General features: G+C 38.8%; 1 protein-coding gene across 11 annotated transcripts in view; it reads right to left on the bottom strand.

The window, feature by feature from the left end:
- Window positions 1-5,415: 5,415 nt before the first annotated feature.
- kirrel3b (kirre like nephrin family adhesion molecule 3b) overlaps window positions 5,416-13,181 on the bottom strand; it is a 206,695-nt gene continuing 198,929 nt past the window's right edge. For 5 of the 11 annotated variants that reach the window (XM_084717201.1, XM_084717199.1, XM_084717203.1 and 2 more), the window contains 4 exons: window positions 12,585-12,668; window positions 12,166-12,281; window positions 10,476-10,562; window positions 5,416-7,590 (listed from right to left, as the gene is read on the bottom strand). In XM_084717201.1, the coding sequence (XP_084573327.1) occupies window positions 7,129-7,590; window positions 10,476-10,562; window positions 12,166-12,281; window positions 12,585-12,668 (749 nt within the window). In that variant the 3' untranslated portion in view covers window positions 5,416-7,128. The remainder of the gene's footprint in view (window positions 7,591-10,475; window positions 10,563-12,165; window positions 12,282-12,584; window positions 12,669-13,181) is intronic. The other 6 variants (XM_084717205.1, XM_084717200.1, XM_084717206.1 and 3 more) reach the window with 3 other exon arrangements.

Below are 13,181 nucleotides of genomic sequence, written 5' to 3' on the forward strand. Positions count from 1 at the left end.
TTGTCAAACACTGATGTAGAGACATACATGGTACACTTCAGCAACTGAAAGAGAGGCACCTGACTTTCAAGTGACTTCAATATAGACTCATCTACAATTGTATGAGACACACCAGACTCTCAGTGTAGTACAAAGAGGAAGAAGTCCTCATTTGGACAAGGTGGGGTGGATGGATTGGCTCAAACAAACACAGGGCTGTCATCCAAGTGACCAGGGTTTGTGTTCCATGTGAAACCAAACCTTTTTTTTTTATTAAAACTTGTAAAGTACTTTATCGCGTAAAGTACGAACATACTTACTGTAAACCCAAACATGGTTTTATCCTAAACTTATCCAAGTAATCTTCCCTCCCCAAAGTGTGACCATTTCACAATGTGAAAAAAGGCAATGTGGTAAAAAGGCTTTCTGGCCATGCATCAATCAGACGCTAAGTGTACCTTGTGCATTTGTACGAGACGCTGAGAGGTCATGACAGAGCATTGGTATCTGACTAGTTGGGAAGAGAACAGGTTGATACTTCAACCATGGCCCCTTTTGAACTTTGTTAAGAGTTAATTTTTCATTGGTGACAAGTTGCCCCACCTCTTTACACCTCTTTACATTAGCAACTGAACTGCTTGTTGTAGCCATGAACCTTTTACTTAAGCCAGTTAGGTCAAGCATTTGTGAGGTTGTGTGTGTATGTGTGTGAATGTAGGCACTCGTGGTGCCTGCATATATGTGGTCGCAGCTGTTTCCCGCATGTTTATTTTTACTTTTGCTATTGTTTTCATGTAAGTGATTAAAGCAGTTGAAATCACATTTTCTGTCCTTGCTTCCGTCTCTTGACAGGTGTTGTAGAATGTCTCACGATAAGTATTAATAATTCATATGTTTTCCCTGAATATTGTATATTTTTGTTCAATATTTATAGTACTTTCAGTTTAAGTTTGCTTTAATTGTTTTCTTCAATGAGGGCTGGTCATTACACAGAACGGCCACTGTTATAGAGAATGTGCAGACTAAAACTGAAACTGCATAATGAAGCGATTTGCATAACAAACACAGCATTTAAAATTCACAAAAGTATCTTCCAAAACTGATTGGGAGGCCTGGTGTGCAAATGCAACCCTTTGACTTCACAATATCAAAATCAGTGATTTTACCTCGCAGAACACGGGAGTTGCTTGTCTACCTCTGGCTCGACTGGTTAGACGATTTGTGTTAGTGTGTGACTTCAGTGTTTTAAAAGATTAGTCAAGATTCACAAAGTACAGATTTTGTAATTATAATGGGCAGCACTAACTCTCAAGACACACAAAAAAGCCAAAAGCAGCACAGAATAATGGTATACGGAAATGCCTAAGTTTCTATACATGCATAACTATGTGTAAAAAAAGAGGCAGGGAAGCTGAGACACAATTGGAGAAAGTCAGTTCATTATGGTTGTTATTTGTAGATCTTAGTTCTTGGATTATTTGTTCATAATCTTAGTATTGTTATCATGTACATGGTGCAGTGTCTGCAACCACATATTTTCTGTCCTTGTTTCCTTCTCTTAGGTGTTGTAGAATGTCTCTCAATAGCTATTAATAATTCACATTTTTCTCCTCAACATTGTATATTTGCTTGTAATATTTATGATCCTTTCATTTTGAGTTCATTTTAATTGTTAAGCAATGTTTTTTTAACTGATGGCTAGTCATTAGAGAGAATAACCATTGCTGCAAAGATACTACTGAATTACTGAGTGCATAATGAAGCTATTTGCATAACTAACATTTAAAATTTATAAAAGCAGTATTACCTATAATTGATTGTTAAGGCTTACAGCCCTTTGACTCCACAAATATCCTGCTGAACCTCTGATGTTCATCTGCCAGTAAAAGAATCCCATGTGAATATCACGCTCCAATTATCATTCTCACTGACAGACAAGAGTGCAACATAAACACAAACTCAAACATCATTTTTATTCTCCAAATATACAGAGCAAAAGCATCATAGATTCACAGACCAGTACAGTTAAAATACAACCATTTTTCTTTTTTTTTTTCTTAGATACAGAGAGGGCCACTGCCTGAAAATAGTGGTTTACCCAGTAGAATTTACATGTTGTTTTTTCATTACAATTATGCTTATGGTTCACTATTTATACAAACTCTTGAGATGACCTTCTACGTTAAGTACTTTTTCAGGTCTGGGTCATGTAGTATTTGCAAACTAGTTTGCGTTATTTGGAGTACAGAGCAATTCAACCAATCACAGAGAAGCGTACTCATTTGACTTTCAAATGCCTCTCTGTGATTATTCCAACTGTCTGTGACTTCTCGTACACTGGATGCTGCAAACCAAACCACGCTGATTCCTGATGTGCCCTGTAGGCTGAAGTGAACTCTGAGATTTATTTGCAAATACTACATAGTCCAGGCCTTTCTCCTTATAGTTGTTTGTTATTAAAGTACTAACAAGGTATTGATTGGTAGAAAAGAAAAGAAGTCAGAGAGGAAGAGAGAAAAAGTGATAGAAAGCATTTACACAGTAAAGAAAAAGGTTATTATGACCGATTCAATGTTTCAAATGGCACCTTCTCTAAAGTGTTCCATCGCTGACAGTAACACCTATCAAACAATGAGGGAGTCTTCAAATAACCTCACGTAAACCACCCTTTGCAGGCATGAGAGAGATATTGGCGGCACTAATGATCAGCAATTAATTTTTTTCCAGTTTCTTCAGGCCAAGCAAAAAGTTTTGTGCAATAAACAAACTGCCAAAGGGCAGAGAAGCCATTACAAACAGTCTTTACTTCACCTCTGTCTGTCACTTTAGAAATATCCAGTGCACTACAGGCTAGTCTCTAACGTCTCTGAATAATGGACTGCCCTGCATCCTCCACTATGAAAGGGTTGCTTTGTTTTATTAGGGAAAGGGCAGCAACCCCTTGTAATTGTTCTGGCTCTTTGTGTTTATTCATCTGTTATGCCCTGGCATCTGCGCAGTGCTCTTAGCCAGGCAAACAGGCGCCGCCAGCACCAGCCGGAGAGGCGTCCGCAGGTGAGCGGGGCAGACTTTGTCCCCACATGGGCTTTGATTCCCAGAGACTGACATGGCACTCACATCCTGTGGTCCTGTAGCTGCTGCCACGGGGGGATGGGACAGAAGGCTTGCCTATCAAATATTTATCTGTTTGCTGTGCAGCGTGCAGATTCTCTGGACTGGGAAAACGCATTATGTTTGCATCAGTGTGAGAGCTGCATCAGATAAGTGCAACTGGACCCTTTGGACCGGGAAGCAAATTTGTTTTGTTTTTAGGTAGAGACATGCTGCTGTCTGTGTTATGATAAGTTTTGACTGTTCTGAGGTTGTGGTGGATGTAAAATGATGCATAATGATAACACTTTACAATATAGTTAAGTATAGTTAAGTAATAAGCATCAATAACAGTTAATTAATAAACTAATGTATCTAGTAGTAATTAGCTAATGGTGTTCATGTTAAATATGCTATTAATTCACACATTATTTAATAATTTATATAGGTGATATGACATTCCATAATAAGCATTAACCAACTGTTAATTAGCACTATAAAAATCATTAAGTAACATTAACAAGTGTCTCTTGCTAACATTTAAGGTTTAAATGTCAATTAGGATACTAACAACATGTACAAGCAAACCTCTACGTGTAGATCATGGACTGTGTCCACTGATCTCAATCTTTACCAAAGGCATCAGTTGGAGGTTGGACCCTTAAATAAATATTTATAACAGCATTTTCTCTTAATGAAATGGCTTAGCTGTGAACTTGAACATGATATACATCTTAATCAACATTTTTATCATTAGTATACCAATATTACTTAGTAGTCTAAAATATGTTTAGGAGAGATATTTGTTTACAGTTACTTAATGCTTTTTATTCTGCTAATTAACTGTTAGTTAATGCTTATTACGGTATTACTTAATGTTAATAGCATATTTATAAATTACTGAATAATATTAATATGGAAAGTTAACATGAATACCATTAGTAAATGATTAGTAGACACATTAGTTAACTATTAATTAACCATTATTAAGGCTTATTCCTGCACAAACTAATGTTAATTCACGGCCCCACATTGTAAAGTGTTACCCAAATGATAACAGAAATGAAAACTGTATTTTGTCCCATGCAAACTAGATCACACTGTAATTGACTGCAGCCCATATCAAGGTCAGAATTTCATCCTGCATTCATAAAAGTTGAGAAAAATAAATTAAAAAATAGCACAGGCTTACTTGACAGTCATCATGGTGCCAAATGCAATATATTGCTGGGCATCTGGGCATCTCTCAGAAGGGCTGAAGGTATAATAACCTCTTACTGCAGCTCACTTCAAAGCTGTACCAGCTAAGCTCGGCTTCTCATCCTATAGCCTCCCGTGTGCTCGGTGTACAGAGTTTTCCCCATGAGATCCTGGGGAAGAGAAACTGCTCGCACAGGCCTTTCATGTAATTTATGAGAAACAAGTAAGGTTGATGAAATTTTTGGAAGGGAAACAAAGAGAAAATGATTGTCTGTCGTACAGGTTTTTGATGCCATGTGGATTTGTTGAGCTCTAATATAATGAAATCTGACTGAGAAAGAAAGAAAAGCCAGGAAAAATTATATACAGAGAAAGACAGCATTAGAGATTTATATACAGTCTGCTAAGTGCCAAGCTGGATTATCAGCGTTGAAACAGAGCTTTTTGTCTTAAGCTGTACAATGGGCGCCAATCCATTTGTAAAATTAGAGTCCAAACCACTGCCACTCAAGTGAAAAACCCCATTCAAATGCTTTGAATATAATCATATGTAAAGTGCTTACAACAACAACTTGCTTTTGTTGGAAATATCGTAGTTTTTCATGGGTTTAGAAGCAGATTTCATAGTTTCAGGCTCACTTCATCCCAGTTGACTGCTTCACTATGGACGATGCTGAAAAACTACATAATTAGATAAGATATGCTGTAACCTAATACAATTTCTGTCGAGTTTTTGTTTGATTTGACAAACCAAAAGTGACACTGACATTGTGAGCCACTGATTCAGATTTTTTTTCCTTTTTTTTTTTTTTACAACAATCTGCTATTATTGTTGTTTTCCTGGAACTCCTCTTTACCCTTCAGATAACTGATCAAATAACAAAGAAGCTGATTCTATAAAGTATGGCTGGAACAGACTTTGAAAGCCAACAGACATATGAGGCTTTTGATGGCTAAAATCAAATGTGATATAATGATGATGATGTAACCACAGCTATTACAGAAATGATCCACGTTTACTGTAGAGGTTTGCCCTTCAGTCAGTAAAAGCCTGCTTTAACACGGCTTCAGGAGACCAAAATGAGTTTCGATCACACATAATCGTGTGCTGCGTGGTACCATCAAGGTTACAATAAATGGAAAATATTTTTGTTGTATTGTATCTGCACTATGCAAAAATCTGCATTAGGATTCCCAGTGTCCCCGTGCTGCAAAAAAAACGGAAAACTCCCCAGTCATTACTTTGTGTTTCTGCCACAAAACATGCACGACGCATGACTACGACACTCTTGACAATGAGGCTCACTTTGAAATTTTCACGTCGAGTATGAGTGTTGGTGTAGCTGCAAGTTAAATCACTACTCTCTGTCTCTACTCTCAACTAAAACAAATATAGTGTCAGTGATTAAATAATAAATCCAATTTCATATATGTCACACACAGTGCAGACCAGAACAAAATAAAATGATGCACTTGAAAAGAGTCAGTGCGCCACCATCAGCTCCACAGTAGCCAAAAGAAAAAAAAAAAAAATGAACAGCAGACAGCAAAATAGAATACATCGTCTAAATTTGCTTTTCGTGTCCCTTGATGACCAGCACGATCACAGGTAGGTATGCAGTCAGGATGCACTAAGCTCCAGTGTCAACAGTGATATTGACAATAGCAATGGGATAACCACACAATAAAAAGCTCAGCTAAAATATGTTTACATTTCATTGAACAGGTACCCTCAAGTTTATGGCTGATGATCTGCGGCGTTAGCAGGAGAAACTCACAAGTACAACATATGTTGCAGTTTGTGGGTTTTCCTGCTGTATGCCTTGGGGCTGGATTTTGGTGTGGTAACACCATGGAGGATCCAGCTATCCATCAACAGAGGAGCTGATAGTGTATGCCTATCTCGCTTAGTCAAAGTTTGTATTGACACAGTTCAAACGTACCCTCAAGGCAAAGTAGATATGGACAAGAAGAGGCGCTCATGTCTCATTTAGAGTCCTCCGTGAGAAAAAATAGAGTCGGAAATTAGACGATAGAAAAGAAATTACAGTCACATATGTACACTGATATTCTTTATCGCAGAGTGTCACAGTAAAATAATGACTCAGGGATTTAAAATGAGATCTCAGCCCCTCTTTATCTGCCTGGCTCTGTGGCCCAGATACCACTGCGGAGAGAAAAACAGCCGCTCTTTTAGAAACGTTCAAGACGTCTGTGGGCACACGGAGAAAGTTTTCTTCCACCTACACAGGAGACCAGTTTCAACAAGAATGATTAACATACAGTGTTTGAAGGGGAGTTTGGGGGAGGGAAGAGTTATCGTTTTAACAACTAAAAACCACATGCACATTCATTTTTGTGCTTCAAACTACAAGAGAGCAGTAGGACGTTGGCTCGCACTCATTATCGTGCCGTTCATGCTGAGTTTTTATGAATGACAATCATCAAAAGGCAAAAGTGGTCTTTGCCAAGGGAGCTGATTGTCACACAAAGCATTTGTGGTGTCCATGCCCTCTGCTAACAATCCCACTGCAAAATCCAAGTACGGAAACTTGTGTTGTCTCTGTGTTGGCAAATAACCTCTCTGTGGCACAATTCTGATTATGGGTTAAAAAAGGAGGTGGTTGATGGGTTAAGCAGGAGGGAGATATAAGGCTTCTTGATCCACTTTTTGGGACTTTGAGAAGTCTGAACAAGTCACACAGTGTGTTAAAGCCAACCAGCCCCTGCATCTTCTCCGGCCATCCAGAGGAAACAGTAACTTTGTTACTTCAGGGGCTCCTGGGAGCTGCTTCTGTCACAGTTTTACAATCCTGGCTGCTTGTTACACCCCGTTCAAACACCCTCCCTCCCTGGTGGTCAGACGTGGGTCTGCATGCGCTTCTGGAGCGGCCGGGTGAGGTCTGAGTTCTGTGAGGAGGACTGGGAATAGTGGGAGGAGGAAGAGGCCGACGCTTTGCTGTCTTTGTCGAACTGCACGTAGCCGTCTGGCTTACTGTAGCTGCTGACGCTGCTGTCACACTGTGTGTCGATAAAAGAGCTGGAGTCGCTGAGTGAACCGCGCTGGAACTCCCGCTCGCACAGCTCGATGGAGCTGCTGCCCATGCCCAGCACAAAGCGTTGGCTGTAGTCATACAGACGGTTGGGACCTGCCCCTAGAGTGGAGTAGATGTTGGTGAAGGACATGCCCGTCGGTACCCGCTGCTTGCCCAGAGTACCCGTGTTGGTAGGGTTCCTCACCTCAGTGGACTGGTTCCCAGCCATGGTAGGTGTGTGGTGCTCCTTAAAGGTGTTGACACTGTAGTAGCCATTTGTAGGGTCCTGTTGAAAACACAGGAAAGAAAGATTATTATTATTATGGCAAATGCTATTTGTAGCCAGAGTAAAATAGCCAATGTGGCTATTTACACCCTGGCGTATATAACCTAGCATGGCATAAACAAGCAGATGTCCATAGCTAACAATACTATTTGCACCCAGAGTGTAAATAGCCAATGTGACTATTTATGCCTGCATGACAGAAACAAACCATCTTCTTTTCTTCTTTTCCTAGACACAACCAAGACATTCTGTAGCCTGAACTGTGACTGAAAACTGATGTTGTTGTTGTTCTTATTAACAACAAACACAACAACAACAACAACAACAACAAAGATAATTATAATAATGATGATGATAATGATAATAAAAACACAAGAAAGAAAAATTATTAGCATTATGATGCTATTTGCACCCGGGTGGATTAGCTAATATGGCTATGTATACCCTGATATATATAGCATAACATTGCTTTTCCTAAACAGAATTGAGTAGTTTTCTTTCCCAAACATAATCAAACTGCAAATGAAAATTGCAAATAATAATTTAAAACATGTAAATAATAAGTCAGCAAAGTCTAAAAATAAAAGTTAAAGGCATTTGACCACTGCTCTCCTTTGTTTATATGCATTTACATGTATTCCTCTCAAAGCTCAATGGGAGCCAAGGTCATTCTGGTGGTAATTACCATTCAAATATCTGAATAAATAAGGAAACGGGCTGCCGTGTACATCATGAGAAAAACAGAGCAGTGATTTAGTCAGCCCCCGTGCTAACCCTAAAAACATGTTTCTTGCTAATTAAACGGAACTTAATGATTCATAGTTTGGCATCTAATGTGGCCTGGCAAAGTTCACTCACATACCAGCTTTAATTGGACCTAACCGGATCGTAGTGTCTGTGACTTCATGTATGCACTGAATTGGCTTCTGAGGCTACAACCGTGCCACTTGTTTGTCTGCTTGGCTGCAGGCAGCGTGCTGTTGCTAAGGGTCCGGTTAAGGCGTGTGTGTGTGTGTGTGTTTTTTCATGTTCCCGTGTGAATGGATGTGAATGTCAAGCATAGTGAGCATGGTGGCAAATCCCAAAAGGAGAATGCTCATAATGGGAAAATGAGAGAGACAACCTGAGAGGATCCTCGTTATGGTTGTCATTATCAGACAGCAGACGGGGAGATTGTTTGCGTCTGGCCTTTATCTCGTGTTCATTCCCCCTCTGCTCTCGCCTCATGCTCGCTGTCATTAACTAGGATCAAAAAATCCAGCCCCAGAGGGAGCAGGTAAGCAGGCAAACACAACAGAAACACACTGCAGGGAGCCAACGCCAACATTGGTTTGGACAAGAGGACGGTTCAGAATGTGTCTCTGGATGAGATATACAGACTGTGTTAAATAGGCTGTGGGGAAGTTTATCTGCAGGTCCCAGTGGTGTTGATATGACAGATAACAAATTAATGGGAACAGAACGTCGCTTTATAGAACATGTTACATGAAAAAGATAAGAATATTCTAAATTGAGTATTGAATAATAATACATGACATCATTTGAAGGGTTTAGAAATGAGTGCAGAGAGAGCAGAATCAGCATGTCTAAGAAATACTCACACTGTAAAAAGAAACTGTTTTAACTTTAACTTTCCTAGTCAAATAAACTTAATATTAATTCACTGGTAGAAGAAAAAATGTATTAAACAAGCTTAAGTTATTAACCCAACAACTCTTCACTCAAGTTTTTATCATATATGTTTATAAAAAAGAAGGGTTTTGACTCTCCATCAACACATGCTGGGAAATCTGTCAACTGATTGAACTGTGTACAGTACGGTTTATTCAACGTATCATTTCAGGTCAAAAGACTTCATGTTAGAAGAACTTGTATTTGTATGTGCTGAAGTGTTTTCTGGAGCGTTCTAGACATGCCAGTTTAATTAACTTGAATAAAACTGGTATAATCATGTTTAATTAATAAGAAAAGATTAGTTGATTCTAGCAAATTCCTGTGTAAGTTTCTAGTGAAACTCTTTTAAATTATCAGTCTAGCTTTCTTTTCTTTTGCTTTATGTCTACAGAAATGACAAATGTGAAACATGAGCTGTTGTTATGTAACATCAGCATCAGCCACAAATTTGTCTAAGAAGGCCTGTTGGTCTTTTTAATATAAGACATCCTCAATTCCGGTAAGGAAAAACTTCACAAAACAGTTTAAAATTAAAGGTACGGACAGCTCTCTATGGTCATTTTGTATCTTAAAGGACAGTTGACAGCTTTCTTATGCTTGAGAGTAAACTGAAAACACCTGAGCCAAGGCAAAATGTAACACTGCCTTCCACATTTCTATTTATCCAAATATCCATCGTTGCAAACTTTAAAATGAGTGAATTGTCTGTATAACGGAGGTTTATGAGGTTAAATGTGTTCTGAAAATTTACATTTAAAATTTAATTAATTCAAATAAATAAAACTTTATTTACATTAAGTTAATGAGAAAAGATGAGTTGATTCAATTGCATTCTTGCATGTTTTTTTTTTTTTTTTACAGTGCACCATTCCTCCTGGTCCAAAATGTTCTTTAAGACTCGTCTATATGGTATAATTAACACCTTAAGTATCTTAAATAACAGCTTAGGGGCCAAACAGCTTCTGATTTCTTGAACCACCTTTGATGAGAGACTAATTAATAAGAATCAGACCTCTAACAGGAGTCATTTTGCCTCGGGACCTCTCCTTGGAAAATCATGTGTAGCAGGAGAGGGATTAATGCTTTTCAGCTATTTTTGGTCCCAGAGTTGAAGACCACCCTCTGCCCTAAAGGAGTTCTTTCTCTCACCACTCTCTACCCTCATTCTCCCATGTTCTCGCCTTCATGCCTTCGTCATTTGCGAGTCGTACCTTAATGTGCTGATACTCCTTCTCTTCCTCTTGTAATACCTCCAGCTGCTTCAGAACAGACTCCTGCTGGAACTCTCCTCGTTCAACCTGCACAGAAATCAAGCAGAGTATACTGAGACTCTGTGTAGCTTCTGAAACTCTCCCACTCAGAGCGGAAAGACGTTCTGAGACGGGCAAATTTCACTTTTATCACCTGTTCGTCTTTTTTAATATCAGTCAGACATGTTTCACCTTCACTCACGGCTGGCAGGGAGTATTAATAATGTATCAGTGAATATCTTTTATTTATCTTAACAAAATGCAGATTTGTAAGGTAGCTAAGCTCATTTCCTTGCACTAACATCAAGTACCATCTGTATTAAGTGTTTTTTTTTTTTTTTTCTTTTTTTCCTCAAGAAAATTTAATCCAAAACCTCACACTGCAAATAGCCCAGCCCTGGAGCAAGCTGCATGAAAACCAAAACACTGGTACTGTTCCAAAGAGGAAACAGTTCTTTGTGTGTCTAGAAGGCATGTAGATACAGAAGTACACCCACTGTAGGATTACCCAGTATGCATCAGCATCCCCATAGATACAATGGGTATGCTAGCGGCATCATATAGGCAAATATAGCTCCCGTGCCTTACAGCACAATACGCGATCTACATGCCTTTCTGTTCTCCCATTAGGTAACACAAATGCCAACGGAAAAGTGCATTCATTATGTTAAAGATATTGCTTAAAAGAGCAATATGTAAGACACAAGTGTTCAAAGATGAGTACTGCAGTCGAAATGTTTAGTTGGAGCCACAGGCAGTATATTAAATCGACTGAATCCCCATTTAAAGCTACTTCAAGCAACCTTTATATCGTCTTGATTCTGGACAGTGGACAATGTTTCCACTGTAAAAACCACAAAATATAATGTAAAATTAAAATGATCTAAACTAAAATCTCCTCCTGCTTAATTTTAACTGACTGACATAATACTCACTGTAACTTGGTCTGGAAAAATGTACACACAGGTTTGTTTCATCGTATTTCACAGAGAATCCAACCCAGTGGCAGGTATTAAGAACACCTATAGACATAGCCAGTCTTCTTGTAGTCAATGTCATTCATTTATAGAGGCAGCAGTAATAAATCAAGACTGTTTCATAGCCAGTTAAAAACTTCTCATAGTAGTTTTAATATACGATCAATGGTTGAAGCAAATTGGTTCCCAGGTTATACCTGGACAATGACAAGCAGTGACGAATCCTACACTGTAAGTTGATCAGCTATTTATATCTGTCAATTTTCAATGTCAGTGTATAGCTTAGTACATTGTCACAAAAACAAAAGCCCACTGCTCTGAAACTACACACCCTGGAGTTGGAATTCAATGACCGCCATAAACATATTGTTCAATATAACTGTTATAAACATCTGCTCCCTCTAACAGATTATTAATGATTTAATGATTTCACTCAGCAAATTCTGAATGAACAAAAACTGCAGTGCAATGGATATTTCAAAGTGGAGCATACTGGCTGTGTTGCCAGAGAAGTTGAAATTTCGATTTTCTTAATCTCTTAATATCTGATAACATAACAGACATGGATTTTGTGCAGTAAATATATTACATAATTCTCCTTTAAGAAGGGCATGCAAAAATTTACAATCACAAACAGCAATAAGAATTGGAAAGTAGTATGTTGCGACACTCACACTCACCATCAGTTGTTTCATGGAGGTGTGTTCTTCATTTTCTCGTGCTGCATTGTGGTCTTTGTGCACGATCTCCACCCGGATGTCGTTTTTCGCCGACACGACTCCTTTCAGATCTGGCAGAAACAGATGACACATATATCTCAATAAGCTGGATAAACACCATTCTGTATTTGTTGACTTTATAATTTCCCCCAGTGCAGTTTGCAGTATTACAGAATTTAGCAAAGATCCCTGGGTTTGGTCTGTGAGAGCTTCCCCATTTCCAGAAAACAATACAAAGTATTATTAATCATTTGTTTCCTGCCAACACAAGATTATCTTTTTCTGCATACATATGCAATCTCACACAGCCTTTTCACGGTGGCTCATTCAGTTTGGGACAATGCTGATGATACTGTCATATAACAAGGTCTTACTTTCTGTCTTAATTTTGCTTGCAAGTTCTCTCTGGTGAGCACAGATGGAGACGGGCAGTGAGGGCATAACCAGGTGCGCTTCCTCTGTAGTATACAGACAATAGACATGCTGAAGGGACCAGTAGCACAAATTGGTTCTTGGATAGAGACAGCGGCTGACTGTCTCTAACCTGAGTCACTTGGTACATGGGTGGGTGGCAATGAGCATAACGCAGGATGTAAATAGCCTCAGAAGCGAATGCAGCCAGACTGAGATTGCATGAAATGAGCCCTTTTTACAATCTGGCTATCTCTGCACCACAAAAAGATGTCCATCTCAATGAGTGATTTCATCTTGTATTAAGTGTGACACTATGTTCCAGACATTCATCCTGTCTCATATTTTTTTTTAAACTAATGTTTTGTAATTTTTTTCATAAATGTCTCATATTTAAAGGGACAGTGCACCCTGAAATCAAAAATACATTTTTTTTTCTTTGGCCCGTAGTTCTATTTATCCATTGATATTGTTTTGGTCTGAGCTGCCTAGTTGTGGAGATACTGGGCATAGAGATTCCTGCTTTCTCTCCAGTATAATGGAACTAGATGGCATTTATC

Source organism: Lutjanus erythropterus, chromosome 4, assembly GCF_056507025.1.
Source record: "Lutjanus erythropterus isolate fLutEry1 chromosome 4, fLutEry1.hap2, whole genome shotgun sequence".
NCBI lineage: Eukaryota > Metazoa > Chordata > Actinopteri > Lutjaniformes > Lutjanidae > Lutjanus > Lutjanus erythropterus.